The sequence below is a fragment of the Cheilinus undulatus genome, linkage group 18 (assembly GCF_018320785.1).
Source record: "Cheilinus undulatus linkage group 18, ASM1832078v1, whole genome shotgun sequence".
NCBI classification, from domain to species: Eukaryota; Metazoa; Chordata; class Actinopteri; order Labriformes; family Labridae; genus Cheilinus; species Cheilinus undulatus.
The window spans coordinates 34,124,760-34,147,008 of NC_054882.1; the positions used below are offsets into that span (position 1 = coordinate 34,124,760).

Here is a 22,249-nt window from a genome sequence, read left to right on the forward strand (position 1 = left end):
AGAACAACTTATAGTGACAGGCTTACACTAATGTCTTCCTGTGCTGATAGGAGTATCTGTCCAGCTTATCAGTATGACTTGTTATGTATCTATTAGATAGCTCTCCAGCATTATCTTTGCTCCACTGTAGTCCAGCCAATGAGTTTTGACTGGTTGCTAAGCAACTCCAGCAAAAACAGAGTTGAAACCAGTTGAAGTTGCAGAGAAGCAGCAGGCAGGAGTTTTACGAGCTCTCCATCTCAGCTCTTTCTATTCTTACCATTTTATTTACCCAACCTGCTGTTGACATTACAGAGCTGTCAATCTCCCTTTGCCTGCTTCCACTCTTTATCGCCCTCTAAAACGCCACGTGGATCAGCCGGTGCAGGAATGTAAAGATGTTAACTTGAAAAGGGAATAAACCAACTATTCAAAGCCTCAAACATCACCAACTCTCCCTCACTTCATCTGCAGTGATTTCACAAGAAAAAAACCCCTCTTCTTCCCTGCATACCCATCTCATCAGTCGGCATGTGGAACAGAAAACAAGGAGCACTGCTCTGGGCTTTAAAAGGATTGTGCAGAAAGTTAATGTTTTGATTGAATTCCAGCCGTTTTAAAAATAGTTGTGGGGATAAATGGTGGGCCGGGCAAAGAGAGGGGACCGTGCCAGGCAGGGCCCGTAAACTCTCCAAGAAAGATACAACGGCAGGAATCCTGCAGAGGCCCACAAATAGCACAGCTAATGTCTCCACAGGGAATAACAAGAGTATGTCTTAACTCTTGCATTGACAGATTTCTGTCCCATGCTCCTGTGCCCTGTGCATTTCTTGGCACCAATGCTTTATTATAAAATATAGGGAGGAATGTGCCAGGGGAAAAATGCACAGCCAGGCTAGACGTCTTGAACATTAAGTCCTGCTGTGTGTTCTTTATTCACCTCATACTCAGCTTTTTAAATGTGTGCTCAGCATTAGGTTACGCCTAATTTGTTTATTCCATCAATAATGTCCACCGCAGCGACGCACTGGCTGTCAAATCCAAGGTTGACAGCGATACCTTTCTTAATGTAAGACTCCAATAACACCAAGATATTGCTCCATGCAAACAGATTAGAGTCTGTCCAACAGCTGACTTCTGCTGTTCAATTAAAAGAATTCAATTCTGAGCAAGTAGACTTAAAAAACTGCAAGTAATAAACTGATCAGGTGCTAAAGATAAACACCGTCTCTTCTAATGCCATGTTATTTGCTGAATGGGCGATGTCTGTAAACAAGTCTGACGTCAGCCTATGATGTTTAATTAGCATCAGTGCATCATCAGTCTATCATTTCTTGAATCAACACTTTGACTAATTCTTTAGACTACTTGTTTTAGATGAAACCTATGTAAGTGGGCATTTAGTAGTACTGTTAATGTAAGTCATGTGACCTGAAGCAAGTCACAGTGCAACTTCTGTGTAGTTAAATGTAAACCAGAACTACAAGTTTTCTCATTTCAGTCGCCAGTCTACATTGAGTTCTGCCTTAAAACACCATCAGCAGTCAGAGAACTGAGCAGAGTCTGTGTCTTCTGCACAGGTGGTTCTGCTACCGTCACAGATACACCATGACACTCCAGGCTAGGGCGGGGTATTGTTAAGAACCTCATGATTCGATTCGATTCTTTAAGTTGCGATTTGATTCGATATTGATTTGACTCGATATTGATTTAAATGCTTCTATGTCGATTCAGTAAGAAGTAGAAATACATAAATAACCTACTGACATTTTTCTAATAATTACTTTCATGCCCATGTGAACATATGTGGTAAGTCACCTCACATTTTTGAGCAATAAAACATCTGAAAATAAAAATTTGCACAATAAAACTTATTTGTGCATATGGAGTACAAAAGTAAAAAACATGACAGTTCTGTATAAACACTGAAAAAGTAAAGTGAATATAAACTTACATATTATTTCTTTCCTCTTGGAAATTGTGATAAACCTCACATATAATGGTTATGGTTGGTTATTGTTTGGTCGAGTGTGGCCCCCGTCCATACAACGCGAATCACACACACAGCGACCCCCACTGGCCAGGAGGAGAAACGATTCAGAGGATTTGCTGAATCGATATTGAATTGGAGGGGGAAATATTGCTATGCATCGATTAATCGATATTTTTACCCACCCCTACTCCAGGCAGACGCTCAATTACAAGTTGATCTTTAGTGACTGCATTCTTACTAATAGCAGCCGGTCATCCCAGTCCTTGTTGATATATGGTACAGCTTTACAGCTCCACATGATCGCTGCAGAGTGTGAGAATCACAGCAGCTTATGAGCTGCTGTACACACCAAAGGCTGGTCTGGCTAACTTTAAACACTGTTAGAAATGGTTGATGACATTTAAAGGGATACTTCAACATTTTGGCAAATTCACCCATTGCCATAATTCCTATAGTCTTAGTAATAGGTTCATTTCCTTTAGTTGTCGGTGCAAGCTGTTTCTAGATCTGGGGGGACCGATATACCAGCTGCACAGCTAACGCTATGTTAGCAGATGGAATTTTTTGCTTTCCCTCATCAAACTCATCAAATACACAATCCAACAACTCCAAAACGCTCTCATGGACAAGTTGTGACCTGCACATTCACCACACTATGAAATAATGATGTATAATTATGTAACATTACAACACATGAAGCAAACACTCGGAACTATTTCTTGAGTAAACCACTGGGCGGAGTGACACAGTGCAGCAGCCATGTCTGGAGTGTTGTTCCGGCTTTGCATTTACCTTTAAAACATCTCCGTCTCGTAATGTTCCATGATTATTTCATAGCGTGGTGAATATTCAGGTCACAACTTGTCCACGAGAGCGTTTTGGAGTTGCTGGATTGTGTATTTGATGAGTTTGATGAGGGAAAGCAAAAGATTCTGTCTGCTAACATAGCGTTAGCTGTGCAGCTAGTATATCAGTCCCCCAGATCTAGAAACAGCTTGCACTGACAACTAAAGGAAACAAACCTACTACTAAGACTATAGGAATTATGGCAGTGGGTGAATTTGCCGAAATGTTGAAAAATCCCTTTAAGTAACATAATAAGGACTGAAATCTAGTACTAGACTGGACTAGAGAGTAGTCAGTTAAATGCAATTAATTGAGCGTTTAGCCAAATGGAGGCACAGATGCATAGAAACATCCCTAGAAAGAATGTGATACCATATGCAACACATGGTCTGCTTCATCAGTAGTATTATATTACAGCAGTTTTGTGATAATCAGTGCATAGTAGGGCTGACTGATTTGGAAAAATAGTTTAATTGCGATTTTTTCCCCAGTATTGCAATTTGATATGCGATTACTTCTTAAGTTGTTTATATTATGTTTTTTTTTTACCTACAAAGACAAACAACAAACCATTCTATATTTTAACCAACACAATATTGAATATAACTAGAGATGAAAGTTTTTGAAAATATCTTACTGTCATGATTTTGACCCACATTGCAAGTTAGATAGAGATTGTTGTATTAATGGAGTTATAGTTTTTACATCCTCATATTTAGGAAGGATAATGTACAAAAAGTAGATTTTTGTAGACTATTCTAAAAAAATGCCTGTGGATGATTGCATGATCTGTGATGCATAACATCTCTGCTGCAAAAAACAAGTTTTAAAGTGCTATTCTGACACAAATTTCAGGTAAAAAAAAAATGCACCTTCTGTGATTTCAAAATTGCAGCAGGCCATATTAAGATTTAGTCTAATTTTTGAGTAATTTTCCAGCCCTAGTGCAAAGCTTGAAAATAATATAGAAGACTCTTAGTCTGAAAAAGGTGCTATCATGATCCCTAGTTACATCAATCCTGTTCTAAATCCTTTTTAAGTTTATTTTGATTAAAACAGCAATTTTAAAGAAATGAACCTCAGTTTTACTTCTGTTCATTAAAACTACCAGGCCAGCTCATAATAAAAACTCAACCATGCTTGAATGACGTGATTAGGCTGAGTTTCAATTGAGGGTTTCACTTCCAACCCTTTCACACGAACATTCTCCAATTTGTATATAAATATTTCAAGTATTGGCCCAAACTATGTGAATTATATCTGCCAGCCTCAGCACTGTACCACTGCTGGACTTATCTCTCTTGTTTGGGTCTGTTAAAGGAAATGAAAGCTGTGTGAACTTACCGACAATACAAAGCTGTTTGGTTTTGTGCTGTATTGTCCCACCGTTGTTGCTGGTAGCTCACAATGCAGCTTGTGTTGCTAAGAAAGAGTGAAAAATGCTAATGTGTGTCCCCTGCATATGTATGCAAGTCTGTGAGAGAAAGTGTGTATAATATGTGTGTGTGGGAGGTTGTGTTTGAGCAGCAGGTTGTGATGGAATGATAAGGCTGAGGCCAGATGGATGGGTTATGCATTCTGCGTGGGAGACTGCTGTTCTCTTCTGTGCTCTGCTCACTCACACCCTCATTTAAAACTAAAAATACAACAAGACTCAGGTATCAAACTCTTTAATATTCACACAACACGGGGAAGATTCTGTACAGAGTTTAACTCAAAAGTGTTGAAGCCACTGTGGGCTTTTTGTAACCTGAGTCACGTTCTAAATCTGCATGGAGAGATAAAGTTCTCCAAATGTCAAAGCCTTGATTTTCATGCAGAGTGACTGTGTGCCATTTTATTAAGCACATTTGTTTTCACAAGTTGACACGATTTCACTCAAACTGCACTGAGTGGTCTCTTGGATGCACCATAGTTTACACAGCCACATTATCTCAGCCACAGTCCATATGTCTAGACAAGAAGATCCACCAGATTAAGACAAATCTCAGGGTGCATACATCTCCTTTCACATGAGAACCAGTGAAAACACATCAAGACGTCACTCTGCAGCTTTGCTTCTACTACAAAATGTCGTATTAAGAGAATGGATGAGATTCACAGCAGTTTATTTGACGTTTTATCACACAGCTCGCTGTAACATCTACTTAGTTTCCAATAATAGTTTTAAGCTTTAGCAGCATTTTAGCTTGTATAGAATTTCATATTTTGCTTTTCTCTCTAAATCCGTGTAAGGTGGATCTTGAACAGGCACATGTCTTGTCCTATTTGTCAAAGGCATTACATAATGTGTGATCAAGCTTGTGTGAAGTATGTTTATTTACCTATGTGGTGTGAGCTGAACATTGGTTTTTCCTGTTTGTAATGAATGTTTTACAGCATGTTAGGGGAATCCTTTTACCTTTCAAAGCAAAATAACCAGACGCCAAAACTATCAGTCACTGATACTTTGTTCCTTTGACAGTATCCTTAAAAAATGTTCACATTATGTACATGCATGCCATTTAAGGTTGTCAAAATTGTCAATACTTTAATACCTTTTCTGTCCTAGTATCTATTATTTTTACATTGGATAGTATCAAAAGTACCAAAGCATTAAAGAAAGAAACAGATCAACAATAATCCTTTTTAAATAGCCAGATTATCACACACTTGTTGGGATGTTTCTAGATGACTAATTAGAAGTGGTTGAAACCCAAACTTAATGCAGACTGAAGCACACATTTAGAGAAACAGTCAAAAAAAGTAACTTTTTCCCCTCAAAGATTTATTTAAACGCATTTTATGCCTTCATCTATAGAGCAGGGTAGTGGATAGAATCAGAAACACAAATAAGAAAGTGGGGAAGGACAAGTATCAAAAAAAAAAATCCACATGCCAGGGTTGAACTCCGGCTACCTAGGTGAGGTGTGACACGGGTCTTATGCACCCGAGAAAACACTAACACTAAAAACAAGAAGCTTTTTCCTTAACCCTTTTAAATTATCAAGCGCCGTTTTAGCATAGAGGATATTTAGAAGAACAGGGCTTCCCATTAATTACAGACTATGATGCACTGCCATTGTCTCATTTTTATCATCATTTCTATCGTCTATTTTGCCCCACTGACAGTACATTTTCCTAAATCCAATGTCAGCCCCCTTAGAAGTGAACCTGTACATCCATGTGAGTTGAGCTGTGTGCACAGAGTGTGGCACGGGCAAAAAAAAAAAAAAAAACGCTTTGCACTGTGACTGATCTTCAGACACCTATATATGTTTAGATTGCAACTCTCTCCCAGTGTATCTTCAATCTAGCAGGCTACTTTAGTGTCTAATTTATTGACCTGGCGACAACACAGGACAAGAAGTGACAAACTTCCCATTTTAATCATATTATGATCGTTTATTGCCGCTCACTCGAATGCTAACCGCCATATTGTTTTCCTTTTGTGACGGTCTGTCAGCCAGTGGCAGGCTGTTTGGTAATCACCTGATGCTGCCTGAATAAAGATAATTGAGAGAGATTGAGAGAGCCTGTGATACAGCCCCCTGTATTATTGTGATTTTAGTATTTAGCAGTAAAACTCAATAATCAGCAATAAAAACAACTTTAGCGTCACAGAGATGCTGTACATTATGATTCTATTTGTTTAGCCATGTTCTGGGTCAAATATAGGTCTAAAATAATTTGCTAGTCTGCACAGTCAGTCCAGAAAGTTCACCCTGGTATCGGATCAGTACTCAGTATCGGCCGATACCCAGCACCTTGGTATTAGAATCATATCAGGAAGGAGAAAAAGGTATCGGAACATCCCTAGTCAGGGGGCAATTAAATTTTTTATATACGTAGGGCCAGGTAGGATAGCTTTCTTTCCCTAAAGAAATGAAATAATCATTTAAAAACTGTATTTTGTGATTACTCCGCTATCTTTGTCTTTTAGGACTTTTTTCTTTTGTGACCACTGTACAAAAACTAAGAAATCAGGAAGAGGGCACATAATTTTTCACAGCAGTGTGAATAAAAAAAGTGTGGATATTCGTAGTGGAAACTAAACTGACAAAGCATCATAGTTACACCTCCTCTGGTTGGCTAGGAGTAGCACTGAAAAAAAGCTTGGTCTCCTCAGAAAACCACGAAAGAAGACCAGACGATACTTCAAGTGAAGTGTGGCATTTTCAGAACACTGAAGGTTTGCACACCCGGATGACGCCGGGTCTTCTTCACTGGAGTGGAGCAAAAACCAAAAAAAGGCTGCAGAGAGACTCTATCGTCTCACCAGAGGTGGTGTGGAGCAGAGAGACTGACTTGTTTTGCAGTTAAAAAAATTGGCCGGGGCCACCGTCCCCAGTGCCTTATAAGGCAGTGTTTCTATCCAGCTAGCACATTGAAGCCAGGACTGCTGCTGCTGCTGCTTGCCTGAGAGCAACACAACTGCACTCCAGAGACGAAGTGGACACTCAGGTCGACCATCAGGACAGAAACAGAGAACAAGACACACAGGAGTTATCCCCACCTCCCTAAAGAGCTGCAGGGTGGAAGTGGGAGGGGAGGAGGGGGGAGACAAGAAGAATGGAAAAGAAAGAGAGAGGATGGAGGAAAGAGACAGGAGATGCTGGGTGAGAAGAAACGTGGTAAACATTAGGTGGGAGGTCTGTGGACGAAACAGGGAGAAAGGAACAAACAGGCAATATGTGAATGGAGATGGATGAGAGAAACAAAGACAAGACTGTCTGTCTTCACATTAACCTTGGATGCCTGGTGAGGGGCGCTTTCTGCAGACACTAACTTCTATATAGCTGACACCATGTAACCACCAGTTTTTCTTAAAAGTTCCTCATCTATAGAGAATAATGGGAGGATCTTTAGTGCCATAGTTTTGAATCTTTTTCTGTCTATTGAAGACATGAACTGGAACCTAAGGCAATACCTTGCATGCAAAGTTTGAAAATATAACTTGAAGTGCAAGCGGCAATCTTTGTCATGTTTTTATTTTTACTGTGAAAGACTGCATAATCCATCAGCAGAGTACCAATGTCCAAAGATTGTCATGGCTATTGACATAAATGTTTGATCCTAGGGCTGGAGACCAAAACCTTGTTCTATAGGGATTGATTCTGCATTTTTCAAATCTACAAAGCTAAGGGGTGCAAGATAAGGAATTTTTGCAGATATCCAATATGTCGATGTTTCCAAACTCCTTATAGACTACACCGATATCTTCACACCTTTTTTGCAGAAAAACACCAAGTGTTTCCTGTGCAAAAGAGAGGCTGAGTCAAGTGGAGCTGAGAGAGAGAAGCCGTACGTTTTGGGTTTCACTGAAAATGTTCAGGGCTCACTATGGGGCTCCCCAAGTGTGGGTAATCACCTATACCTGATGGAACTGTTGTTTATACTGCTGCTATTTAAGGCTGATATATGATACATACTCTGAATATGTCAATTAAAGAAGTTTTCATATCTGTCGATACTGATATCTGACTTTTTAAGCAAACATCTGCCGATAATATCATGCCGACAATATCCTGCACCCCTGTTTAGCTTATCAATACTGCATTGAGTAAGGGACAATAATCCCCGGCACAGTTACGAAATCTAAGGTCACTGTCAATCCGTCAAATAAAGTTGTTTACACACTCTTCACATTCAAATAGATACTCAATAACCTTCATTAGTCGTTAAAAACAAAACATGATGATGACTGTGATACAGCACAGAGACAGGGAAGATATTTTAGAAGACATCATTAGAAAATGTTTATCCAAACTAGGGCTGAATCAACTCCTCGAATTATTTAAGTGATTCGATTAAAAAAATTCTTTGAGGCAAATTATCTGCCTCAAGGCTTCGCTTAATCAGTCATGTATCCAAATATGCCCATGCTGTACGCTTAGACACACAATGCACTTGTTTTCGCTGTTACTATAACGTAACATGCACGATTCGAGGCATAAAAATCATGAGGGAAGAGAAGCTGATGCAGTGGAGTTTACAGGCTCTCATCCTGCCTTTTTACGCATCCACAGGCTGTGACTTCATGGCAAATATGGCACTATGGCTGCACCAGTGAACCTACGCAGATCTCCGAGTTTACTCGCTGCCTGCATGACTTGCAGCGCTCAGTTTGTGTCTGCAGACTTCAGGGAATTTCATAAACTTCTCTGATTGAGCCGACGGTTTCACAGAACATCTACAGGCCTCACGATTCACGTCCTTCTTGGTGCTTTTGCTTTCCCTCTCTCTCTCTCTCTCTCTTCTGCGTGTGCAAGTTATACATTTAATCAAAAATTATTTAAAATTCAGCAAACTGATGTCTTGATTGTAGTGTATTTTTCAAAAAGTTTCAGCATCCCACGTCAGGAACGACTTGGCTAGGGTATTTCTTAGACTGAAAATGTGAGACAACATACTACTTTAAAACATTTTTTGAGGCAGAAATGTTATGCTTTACTCATCAGGCAAACATTCAAGTGTCAATTTTTCTAGAATAGTTTGCTAAAATCCTACTTTCTTTGTTTTTGTATATTTCTGTCTTATTAAAAATGATAAAGACATAAAATCATCCTTCCATACAATATGACAGTCAATAGAATTTGCAATAAGTTAAAATCATCGCAATTTGATTTTCTAAAAATTGTTCAGGCTTAGTTTAATCTATAAAATACTGGGTTTGTTGAGAACTATGTCAAAAGTGGAACTTACAAAATAATCACATACAAAATCACTATTGCATGTTGGGGTGAAAAAAAATCACAATTAAATTTGTTTAGCTCTAGAGGAAATATGTTTGGTTTTTTTGGCAAAACGAAATAGATTAGGGTTAGAACAAGCTTTCTAGGTAGATGGCACTAGAGTTAGGAGTCAGTTAAACTAATTCTTATTATTTAAGACCCATAGTCTCAGTCAAACTCTGTCTAAACCGTGGCAAAGCCACCCACCACTATCAGACTTCATAGCTGTTCTTAATGACTACTGCCACAAATGAAGCATCGAGTGACGATATTCAGCACAGGAATGCACACGTTAACATGCAAAGAGTATCGAAGGCTGGAACTGGCACTGCTAATCTTTGTCACACTTTGAAAACTAGCTTTGAATCGTTGCATCGCAATTGGTTTACAGAATGTGTTAACCTGACTTTAGACAAGTCAGCTGAAGGCAATATAATATGTGGTAATCAGATGTATTCACCCAGGAACAACCTTAAACTGGATCAACCAGTTCTGTGGAAGAGAACTTGAATTTTCATTTTCAACAACTGTCTTTTTCTATTCCAACAGAAAAGAATCAACAGTGGTATGAATAAGGTCAGGGATTGTTTAGAAGTATTGATAAAGGTATAAATATGTATAAAAATGCCTATTAAAGGGTATCCTCAGGGGATTATCTGTAAAACATCCCTCTGAGTTATCACTGACATTCACGATAAAACAGGCATTTAGTAATCCTGTGGTACCGGGTCTACATCTGATTCAAAGTCTTTGAACTGCCACAGTTAAACTACCTGCAGAGTGTTTAACAGCAGAGAGGTTGAGCTGCAGAGAGACAAACAGAGCCAGAGAAAAGGAGATAAGACTGAAAAGTGAAAGGGGAAAGTGCAGTCATTCACAGGGATTCTGAGCCCCATATATAGCTTTCAAACTATTTACTCAATGAGCTCATTTCCTTTAGGTTGCAGAGAGCCAGCTTGTGTGGCTTGAAATCAAGTGTCCATACTTCTCTTTATCTAAAAAAATGCCCACTCTTTTTTTTTCCTTCTGCTTGTCCTCAGCAATCTCTCCCAGCACTTGGAGCTGCCAAGTTAAGTCCAGAACTTCAGTCAGCAGCAGTGTACTGCCAAGTAATGATCGCTTTAGTTTCTATCACGGGAAGGTTGCTGAGACCTCGGGTTACATTTGACTGAAAGCTGATTGAAGCAATACAGTGATTTATGGTTGTTAGGACCACAGCATAGAGCTTGACTGCTACAGGGCTTTTAAACTGACATGATAATGATTTCAGAAGGTAAAAAAGTCACTGATTACCCATGGAAGCCAGATAAATAGAGTCAAGATCTAACAGGAAGATAGACCTTTTCTAAATGGAACAAAGGAACCTCCCAAATTTAGCATCAAGAAGACAATGTGCAAGAGAGGAAGCAACAAGGTGTAATGTGCATAATCTTAAAATCTGGTAAAATCCTCTGAACCAAAAAAATAATTCTTGGGGTTGATTTAGCAACCAGTCACCCAGCTGTTAATGTGCAACTGGCCCAAACATCATGAAGACGAGGCACAGCCTCGGTGGGTAATGCTCATGCCACTGCCAGTCTACCATCGCACACGCAGCATATATGCAAAGGTGCTAACAAACGAACGTCACTTCTTTTATCTCAAGAAAGGCTCTTTTTACTAAATATTACTGGATATTGGATTTGTCTATTTCATTTGTGTATACAGTACAAGATCATTTCAGCAAATATACCTAAAAAGGTAAGCTGGGCACCTTTAATGTGACTGCACAAACAAAATAACTGCAACAGCCCTGAAACGCTGGTAAACAGATGCTCCAACAATGACATAACTGCTCTTGGCCCACATCTGCATGTCAGTGACCTCCAAGAGTTCAAGGCCCCATGAAATATGAAGTGTACAGAGTTTGAAGCTCAGTGAGAGTTTAGTCAGAACAAAACTAACGGGGTCTGAGGTCCTACATAATCTATTAATGCAGAGGTGTCCAAACCTTTTCCACAGAGGGCCACATACAGAAATATAGTACCACGGTGGGGCCACTCATATTCCTTGCTATGAGAATTTTAAAGTAAGACTAATCCAGTATAAATGAATACATGCTTGGTGATTAAATACACCTAAATGGCTAGCTAATGGCTGACAGTGCAAACAGACCGTCATTTTCAGGATTTTAGGGAGCCAATCAGATTTCAGGGGGCCCTGTTTAGCCCTGGCTACCACTGGCTCTGCCCCCAAAAGTGCTGCTATTTGCTGTGATAATCCATCAGGATATTATTAATCAAGACATCTCCTTGTCAAAATGTTTGTTTACAGATTTAACATGGTAGTACTGCCTCGTGCTGAAAACAAGAAGTACAATACAGCTAAGCACAAGCTTTATGTTTTAATGTGGGCCAATCAAAACTGGGCCACGGGGTGCATTTGGCCCCCAGGCCATAGTTTGTACACCCCTGTATTAATGGACTTGATCAAATGACTTAAAAGGTCTTATTCAATATTTTGGCTTGAGAACAGAAGTGGAGCGGAAAAGTCAATCACTGTTGGGCTCATATATATATTTTTGTTTTCCATATCTAATTTTTAGAGTCGACCAATTAACAGCCTGGCCAGGGCTGATTTCAAGCATTTGGCTCTACTTTATTTTATAGACCGCTGAACATGACTTTAGTTAAAAAGAGCGCTACTTTGCCTCTACTGTGACGTGAGCCCTTGCTTCTGGTTTTCTTTTCACTTTCCAGTCTCATCTCATGCCCCCTTCAACATCGTCTGACAGGGTGCCATTGACACAGTGAGCGTATGGCGTCACTTCCTGTTGTCCTGCTGCTTCTGTGTTGCTTTGTGCCATTTCTTATGTTGACAGAGCATGTGCTAAACTGCTCATTTTGCTATATTTCTTTGATTTTGTTACTTCACAGAGCACATAAAGAACATTTTGCTTGTATTAATAATAGCACATCAGTTTTAATTATCGGTTATCAGTCATATGAACTACAAAAACCAGTATCGGCCCTGATTCCCCAAAATCGGTTGACTCTTACTTGTTTTGATCAAAAATGTCTATAAGCTCTGCTTTATCAGTGCTTGCAGCACCATAAGATGATCTGCATTTAGGTGCTCAGAAAATCAATCGAGCTTCAATTTCAACCACAATTTTTGCTTCCCACAATAAAAAAAACTAAACAATCAGGATCAAATGATAACTGCGCCACATGCTGTTACGCTCACTTTGTCTGTAGCTTTTGCCATGTGGTAAATGTTATTTGGCCATAAAAGAATGTTTCTGTTTTGTTTTAATTCATATTTTTAAATTGTAAATCATTATTTTCCACATTTATTATTTTTCACCCAGCTGTATTAATGTATTGTGAAAAGTGGAATGCAAATGTTTTAAGGTCATTAATTAATTGTGTTTAATTATCATTATATCAATATTGATCAAAATAATCGTGATTATGATTTTTTGCCATAATCAAGAGACCCTATTATGAATTAATAATAATGCTCTGACTAAACTTTTTTTTTTCTTTTGGGGGTAGGGGTGTCTTTCATAACAGCACCACGTCCGACTATGCAACCAAAATCTTGTCATGTGTTGACCGACAGCTCCGACCAGTCATCATATGGTGACGTCACCACTGTCTCCTGTGTCTGACTGTGTGTGAGTTCACAGGCTGTCAGGAGGCGGGTCAAAGAGAGTCAGTCATAGCTACAGCAGAAGAGCTCTAGGTGATGCTAACGGTCCTTTGTTCTGAAAGAAGACAACAAGAACCAATTATAATGCTGGACTCGTCCCGACATATTAAGTGCCCAACAATATAGACCGGCTTCCTTCAGATAGAACTTGAAGTAGAAAATTGGCCCAGATAACCTCGCCAATACATAAAGCTTCACTGTATGTATACATAAGATCCCCAGAGGGAGAAAAAGAGAGGACTTGTGTAATGTCACTCTGGTAAATGATGTTACAAAGATGGAGAGAAACTGCTCTCCTATTGGTAGGCATCAGGATTCAGGTTGTTGATGTCAGGTCAGGGTAGCAAACTTGATGACGACGAAAGAAAAGATTCTGGCATGCTAGTCTTGCTGAATCGTGGTTGTAGAATGTCTTGGACGTGTCGTTGATTATGTCACACTACAAGAATATTTGTCGTTCCAGACGCTCATTTCCGGCCCTTATTTTGGACAAGGAGCTGCGATGTTGCAGTCAGAGCCGACCTGAGCTGACAGATCTATTGTTCAGGTCCATCTGGTGTTTGGTGCCATGAAAGAGCCATTTTTGTTATTTTTACCAGTGTATTGTTTCATTGGAAAGCAGATGCCGTCTACGGTGTTAGCACAAATGAAATAACTGCTGAATGAAAAACCTAAGCACACTTGAAATTTAAAGGTGAACTACTCTAAGTTCAACCAAAGGGTCAGCTTTCTTTACAGGAAGGTCACTGAGTTTACTGGACAGATGCTGCAGATTCCTCACTGTCAGCTCTCCGTATCCTCAAGGTATTCAGCTCACTGCCTCCTGGCACGTCCTAAAAACTCTGGAGTTCAAGTCGGCTGAAAGCACAAACCTGATATTACTTACTTTCACCAAGCTGTTACTTTGAAGATTATATAATAGTTGATAAAGCAACTTCCTCTGTGCTTTCTCTCTGTTGCTACGCCACAACAGTTAAGGATTTGTGATTCATTGTTTACCGAATATGAGCCTGTGAGCAATTATTGAGGCACTTAAAGTATGCATGTTTTTATTCCACCTGCAAAAAAGGACATTCTGAGCCCCGAGTGTGTATGTGAGTGAGTGTGTTGGAATCCCAACCTGCACAGAAAACTTCTTGATCCCCGCGACAGCACCGAGGCTGCTAAAAATGGAAAACTGCAGCCTGTTCTCTCCTACGCATGCTTCCCACTCAACTTTTGTCTCAACACTCAACACCCCTATCTCTCCAGCTCGCGTGCAGGAAGTAAACACCACCGGTGTTTGAGCAACTATTCTGCTGAATGTTTGAAGGGAAGAGGGACTAAACCGGGAGTGCTTTGAGTGCTGGAGAGGGGGGAACAAGAGAGGGTATGTAGAGGGGGCCCCCAGCTAGATGGGGCCCATTAAAAGGGGTGAGGTGATGCTTTTTGAGATAGACACGACAGCGTGTTTGCCCTCTGTCACATCCAGTTAAAAGGCTCAGAAATTCAAACACGGCCACTGAAAAAAGATGTACTTTTAAAGCTAAAATGGGCACTGTGGCACAGAGTTGGTGGAGATTTAAAACCTTCAGTGTGTCCACATATTGAAGCTTTATCTGTCAGGACATTTGAAATGCTTTCATTAAACTCATGTTCACTCCTACAGTGGTATGTCCGTTACTAAAGCCAGAATCTATTTAAAGGAAACAGTAAATGTCAGAGGACCTTTTTTTCTTCAGTCAGACTTGTGTCATTATATACACTGGTAAATGGAAACATTTTCAACTGCCTTATGCAACTTTAGGTCACTATGGGGGCATAAAGAGGTAGACCCTTGTAACACTTCCACAGACTCAACTGAAAGCATTGCATTCCAATTTTTGGGCATTTCCCCAACTAAACTCTTTGGTTCTGTTAAAACGAACTCAAATCTGTTTGCCAAATTAGTGTGGTTCGTTTGCGCTGGTGTAAAAGCTATGAATCACACCCTGATACAGACCAATCAACTGTCCCGGGACAGCTTAAAAAGGAGAGTCTGGCTTGCTCTTTGTGGACTCTAGTGTGGTTTATTTGTAGTGATATATACCTTCATCCAACCTAACTGCAGGAAGAACTGCACGTTTTGGTTTGAATCAGCTACCATAACCAGTTGAAAATGTGTTTACACCTAAAGACTTTTCCCCAATTTCAAAGTCACAGACAAAGTCAGAGTAAAATCATAAGAGTCTTGCTAAAGTCGCAGCTCGCTCCTGTTGTCTCAGTTGTTAGGTGTGAGGTGGTCATAAGACCCGATTTAGCAGTTTTAAGGTAGTCTTTCTTCAGTGTTGGTGTTCCGATAATATCAAAAATGTGGATGAAACGCCGATACGCTGAAATATTTTTGTAAATACTCCTAAACTCCTCTGTGTGGACAGCCCCTTAGATCCACCTAGAAACATGGAGGTCAAGCAGATGTGGGTCTTATAACCCCCAGGCAAACAGCTACATCATGCCAGCTTGCCGTTACATCAGTTATACAAGCCATGCCCCAATAATGCATCAATCAGTTTCCTCATTTAAACCAAAACAGATCATTTCTAAGAAAAATATCACCTTCCTTATGCAGTGTTCACAAAACAGCTTTAACTAGTACAACAAAAATCATTTTTGAACCGGGCTGTAAATAAGGGCTGCATGATCATGGCAAAAATCCTCATCACTATTATTTAGACTGATACTTAGTGCACAGTTATTAAACACAGCTACTCACTGGTTTTACATCTGCATTACATGCATTTATCGAGTTCAAAAACTTTTAAAACTTTGAAAAGGGGAAATAAATGAATAAAAATAAGTGAAAAGTAGATGTGTAAAACAATCTATTAAAATAAAAATGAATCAACAAAAATTATTACTTTTATAGCCAAACATCACAAGACTGAGGCAAACCTCTGGACAAAATGGGTATAAAAGTATATTTGTTTATCACAATCATCTTGTTTTCATGATTGTAGGAAGCCAAATTTGTAACTGAAACCTAAACGCAATTACTTATAGCTATAGTTATAGACTTATAGTTGTGAATGTCTGTTCATAGATTTAATCTGTGGATAGCTTTACACTCAGACTATATAAAAGAAAGCCTTCTTTGAAGGCGAAGATGGATTAGAATTCCCAACTTTGACACTGATTACATCAATAAGAAGTGATTAAATCCTTAATGTAAACACAGGGACACTCGCCTTTACTGCTAAACCGCTAAAAATCTGTGAAATCAGTGAAACCTCTGACACTTTGCCTCAGAAATGTTTAACTGCATCAGCTCACTCCTCTGAGGTTTATGTGGGAGGAATTCAAGTCAGAGGATGAGTCAAAAATAAGAGATGGATTTTAACTTACAGATCATGTTTGGAGATGGACTAGGAGGCCAGCTTACCCAGATGACAGTTTTTCTATGTATTGACAGGATGGATATTATGTTCAGATGCACAGTCTCTATTTCATCAATAAACCAGTGCTGAAGAGAATGTCCTGTAGTTTTGTTTTGATAAAAAGTCTCCAAATAAAAAATAAATGAGTGACACCTGTATCCCCAGGAGGACTGTAAAAGCGACTAAACGGTTCCCTTTAGGCTTTTTTCTGTATATTGCTGTAGAGGTTTAAAATGTAATAAGATTCTATTGATAATCAAACAATAATCATACACATATCACTACAAATGCAACTAAGAAAGAAGTTACAGGCTCCTAATTCTGGGTAATGCAATGTTACTTATGGCAGCTATTTTTAATTTCAATCTCAGTCTTTAGATGAAATGTCTTTTAGCTTTAGTCACATTTTTGTCATTTCTACCCTTTCAGTTTAGTCTAATTTTGTCAGCAAAAACTCAAAAACATTTTAGTCTAGTTGTAGTCCATAAAAAGTCTTCATATTTTAGTCTTAACTTTTAGTCCAAGCATTTATTCTCTTGCCTAATTTTGGTGTGAAGTCGTGGTAGTGTGTTCTCTGCACCCTGCCAAACCAGGGGTCCCTGCTTTCTACTGCCAAGGGGAAAAAAACAGATACAGATGCATTGCATTTTTAAAGATTTACTCACAGTGAAGAAATACCATGGATTTTTAATGTGCGACAAAAACCACATGACATTTTAGTCTTGTTTTGGTCATCTTGATGAAAACTCACCTACTTTTTCTCAGTTTTAGTCATCACAGACCTATTTTTGTTAGTCTTAGTCTAGATTTTGTCATGGAAAAAAAGGCTGTCAACAAATATTTTTAGTCATAGTTTTAGTTGACAACATTAACACTGGGGTAATGTTTGATTCATTCATTTCCTTTGTCCCTGTCATCCACAGTAGATGCAGCATTGTTAAGCTTTGGTTCTTTTTTTGATACTATAAATCATCATAATAACAAAGATCACACCGTTTTCAACACTTGGTATCAGAGTTTCCGGCATTTTCACATTGTGATTGGAAAAATCCCCAACTTTAAGTTGATGATGAGTCTGTTTATTTTCAAAAAGCAGCGGCTTGTTGACAGGAAGGGACACATCAGTCCATGTCTCATGCTGTTCTATCACTATATTAGGGCTGTTACAGTACCAGAGTTTTAAACTTTGATACAAGTCTTGTAAAATATACACTAATGTTGGTACTTGTTCAGCTCAAAACAAAATCCAAGCCCTAGACACCCAGTATTGTGCAATTTCTTCTTTTATTACCCAAGAGTACAGGTAAGGTTATACTTACATACCTCGCCATTGTATTTGTGCCATTCAGACAGTGCCTCTGCTTTTATTTATGGCAGGTTTTGGTTTAAACTGACCGTAGATCCCAACTTTTTATTCTTTGGCACTTCTTGTTATATCAGTCATTACAATAATGGTGGTTATATAATACACTGTATGAACACACTGCAAAACCCATCATATGAAGTCGTACTTCAGTAACTTAAAGTTTAAAAAAATATCCCAAAAAACATAAAAGAAGTATTTTAGGTGCCGATTCAAAAATGGCAGCTGAAATAAATGGCCAAGACATCTTAAATTAACTCCAATCAAAACACTAACGTTTCTGTAGTGCTCTTTGAGAGGGGGACTTTTTTTGGGGGAAAAAAAAAAAACTCTCAAAGATTTTCTTCTATGAGAATGCATTTCATATTGGCTTGACGACATGTCCACTTTGTTCCCTGTAAATGCAGAAAGAGTAGAAAAGGTGTGTAGGCTTGGTTTGGTGGGCCCAACTGTTACCATGAGGGAGTTTTAGCTGGAAATATTAGTCTCCATACACACCAAGAGGGCCATTCTCCACCAGTTAATCCTAATCTGTAGACACGCTTGACAGAGCCCAAAACTGCACTGTCTGCACTGAGTCTTAACTATTAATCAGGCCTGTCTACAGTATGTACACCATGAGGCTGTTATGTTGGCAAGCTTTTAAAGAAAAATGGGTGTTATGGAAGGAGATATGGTTTCACCACAGAGTGGAAACTCTGCAGTTTGGGTAGATGGGATCAATTATTTAAGAGAAATGACAGTACAGTATCACAGCCAGGGTGGTTAATACAAGGCTAACAGCAGCAGGTCACAATAGTGAAGTGAAGAGGATAACTACACATAAATGTCAACAGCATAACATTACCTATCCGTGTGCAGACGTGTCTAGCGTTTCAGCAAACAGTCAACATGGCATCATCAATAATCTATGAGGTGTATCCCACATGGGGCTGGGTGACATACACAGTTTTAGAGATATATTCATATTCTGAAATATTAGGTGAGATAGTAATGTAGTTTATGCTGGTGTTGACGAGAAAAATAAACAAATACCAGGCCTAATGCACCTCAGTAACTAACAGTAATATGCTTTGTGACAACAAGATAATACTAGGGATGCACAATAATAGATTTTAGCCGATATCCTAAATGTCGCTGCTGTAACTTTAACCGATACCAATATCAATGCTGATATTCAAATGTACAGACCTAAACCTTTAGTCTTTAAAACACACAATAGTCTGAGGATGAAAAAATGAACAAATTTCAGTCCCTTAAAGCACTTTAAGTGTGAGGAATGATGATGGATATAGAAAAAGAAGTCAGCTGATACGGGTCTGTCAGTCCAGCCTAAATCTCCACAAACATTTGTTTGTATGCCCAATATTTACAATTAATATATGGCCAAATGTTGTTTGTAAATATCAACATTTTTTATGTCTGCTGATACCGATATCATACATCCCCATATAGTAAATTTGAAATGTTGTTAAAATTGGGAACTATAATTTTACTTGATAATAATGGTATTCAAATTAGGACTATTTATAGAATTAGTAAAAGACCTTTTGGAAACAACAGCAACAAAAATAGAAGTCCTAGACACCGGGTATTGGAGCATTTGTTGTATTTTTCTAATCTGCAGGTAAATCCTATACATACTTCCACATTTGGAAAAGTAGTTGGAACAAACATCAATTTTCCAAATGTAACCAATGTTACCAATTTATGCTTTTTGTTTAAATAACACTGATGATTATGACATTTTTGTACTTTTGGATACCACAGTCAATAAAATAATAAACATTTTGCCTTTTTTTTTAGTGCATGATGTTTTTAAGTACAGAAAATGTCCAATCCCAGAGATGTGGAAATGTTGTCAATGTTTTTGTACAACTTAGACAACGTTTATGAGTATTTCCTGCTTTTTAGATAATGAGAAAGGAAAAATTGCCCAGTATTGGATAGGGGTGGGAATCACTAGTGGCCCCACAATATGATATTATCACAACACTAGGGTACTGATTCAATATTATTGCTATTTTAAACAGTATTGTGATACAATATCTTGCGATATATACCATTTTTTTCAACTGTTGAGCTGATTTAGCATTAGCCTTGCCCTCATGTTGTCATATTTCTGTGTTATTTTATTTCCGTGTAGCATTTCTTGCGAACCTCATGTGTCATGTCCATCTGATTCATGCCCTGCTTGCATTCCTAATATCCTTCCACTGGTGCTGCCATGTTGGTTGGACTAACTTTCTACTGCTCCATGACCATCACCTCTGCCAACTTCACTGGACAAACGCCTGCAATTGATTTTATTTTCCATTATCATAGACTTCAGGTCATATTAGCAATTGATTTGAAAAATCCGTACTTGGTGGATGAGACGATACGATATATCGCCAGACAAAACATTGCAATACTATGCTGTAGTGATGTTTTTCTACCACCCCTAGTATTGGGTGTCCAGGACCACTGTTATGCTGCAATAGTGGCAAACAGGATTTAATTTTATTGTTTGTCTAGACTCATGTCAAAGTTTATAATTCTGGTATTGTCGCAGCCATTTTCTATATCCTTACTTAAAGCCACAGGTTTTTGTATCATGTTTCAACTGAAAAATATGGAGATAGGATTTTTGGTCCAAGTTGCCCATCCCTATCCCACTTGACTTACCAGCAAACTTTCCAGGTTTATGGCAGATCTGGGGTCTCTGATCATGTCCTCCAGCTTCTTCAGCTTGGTTTCCATCCTCCTCTCAGCGCCTAGAGACATGGCTGCAGCCTCGGTCGATACAACTTTAGTAAATATAAAGAGGTTTTCCCCGAACTGTTTGAGTTTTACATGTGAAACCTCGTCCTTCCCTGGTTTATGGCCGTGGGCCTAGTGGGGCAGCCTTGGGTTCTCAGCCCACCCAAATAGCCTCCAACAGGAATAGTGTGCACAATGAAGAGAAAATATTCCCAAAGCAGAGACTCCCCGCGTCCCAAAAACTTGGCCAAGTGAGCTGGGCCTTCAGTAAACTAGCTGTGAAGGTTTGAGCTGAAGAACACAGCGTTACACTCGGTTTATCACCTCTCTTTAAGTGAAAGATGCATTTTTTCCAACTCGGCGATAAAGTTTGAATGTGGAGATAGCAGCAACAGGCAGCAGCAGGGCGTTTTCTTTGCCCCCCTCTCTTCCCCTTCCCTTCCCTTTGGTTTTTGGTCGCTTGGTAAAGCTTTGGACTCGCCTTTTAGAGAGAAAATCCGCGTCGTTTCACCCCATTCAATAATGTTTGAAGCCCGTTAGTGGTGTAGTTTATCCTCAGTGCAGCCACAAGTCATCTGAAGGAGCGATAACGTCTCTTCTCCCGCGCTGAATTTTTAATAAGCACACGCTCTCTTCCTGGATTTCTTCTCGCATTTTCGCATTTGCGCTCTTCGACTCGTCCTTCGTGTTGGCTTTATTCACCAAAAGTTAGAAGTTTTATTTGAAATGAAAAGTCTTCCAGCAGCTAAATTCCTCACGGTACATTCACATCTACACACCAACACACACTGAGTCTGGAGCCTCCCTCCTCCCCCTGACATCAACACACCGAGGACTCAATTACCCATAAGGCACCTCCTCACCTCCTGCGTCTCTCTGTATGCACTAGTCTTCTTTTCAATAGGCTAAATGAAAACAACAGCCAGTTAGCAAGAAAGAATAGTCAATATTTTTTATTTTGACTTCAAATTTTCCTTTTCACTGACAAAAAGTACAATTTTCAAATACTCTTAAAGCAACTGTAACCTTTGGTGGAGGAAAACAATGGTGGAAATCTACGGTCTCATTTTTTTTACAAACTTTTTATCAGATAAAACTGATTTGTTGGCACATGATTTAGAGAAATAATTTAGACTCGTAACTCAAATTATTATCTAGACCAGTGGTCCTCAACCTTTTCAGCCCGCAATCCCCAAAATAAAGGTGCCAGAAGGTGGTTAAACAGCCATGCACAGTCAAGAACAGTCATGCGCAGACAAGGACGTCCATAAGGGGGAAAAATGGGAGAGCTGTCTGGCGCCCAGCCAAACTGGGGACCCATGGAGGTCATTAAAACCATGGTCCATTGTAAAGTCAAGCTGTGATATCCACATTTCATATCTAACCTGAAAAACCCACTCTTATCAAGGAAACTAATAACTTTTTTAAACATCTGTGTAGTAAAAAGCCTTCTTAAAATGTGATTCTTTTGTTAAAAAAGGACTACAATGGTTTAAAAATTGCTAAAATGGGTTAAACATGACAAAAA

At 39.1% G+C, this 22,249-nt stretch overlaps 1 protein-coding gene across 2 annotated transcripts in view; it reads right to left on the reverse strand.

The window, feature by feature from the left end:
* Positions 1-21,520, reverse strand: part of rock2a (rho-associated, coiled-coil containing protein kinase 2a) — a 71,494-nt gene extending 49,974 nt beyond the window's left edge. Inside the window, exon 1 of one of the 2 annotated variants that reach the window (XM_041812208.1) lies at positions 20,647-21,520. In XM_041812208.1, coding sequence (XP_041668142.1) covers positions 20,647-20,745 — 99 coding nt within the window. In that variant the 5' untranslated portion in view covers positions 20,746-21,520. The remainder of the gene's footprint in view (positions 1-20,646) is intronic. The other variant, XM_041812209.1, reaches the window with a different exon arrangement.
* Between the last annotated feature and the right edge of the window lie 729 nt (positions 21,521-22,249).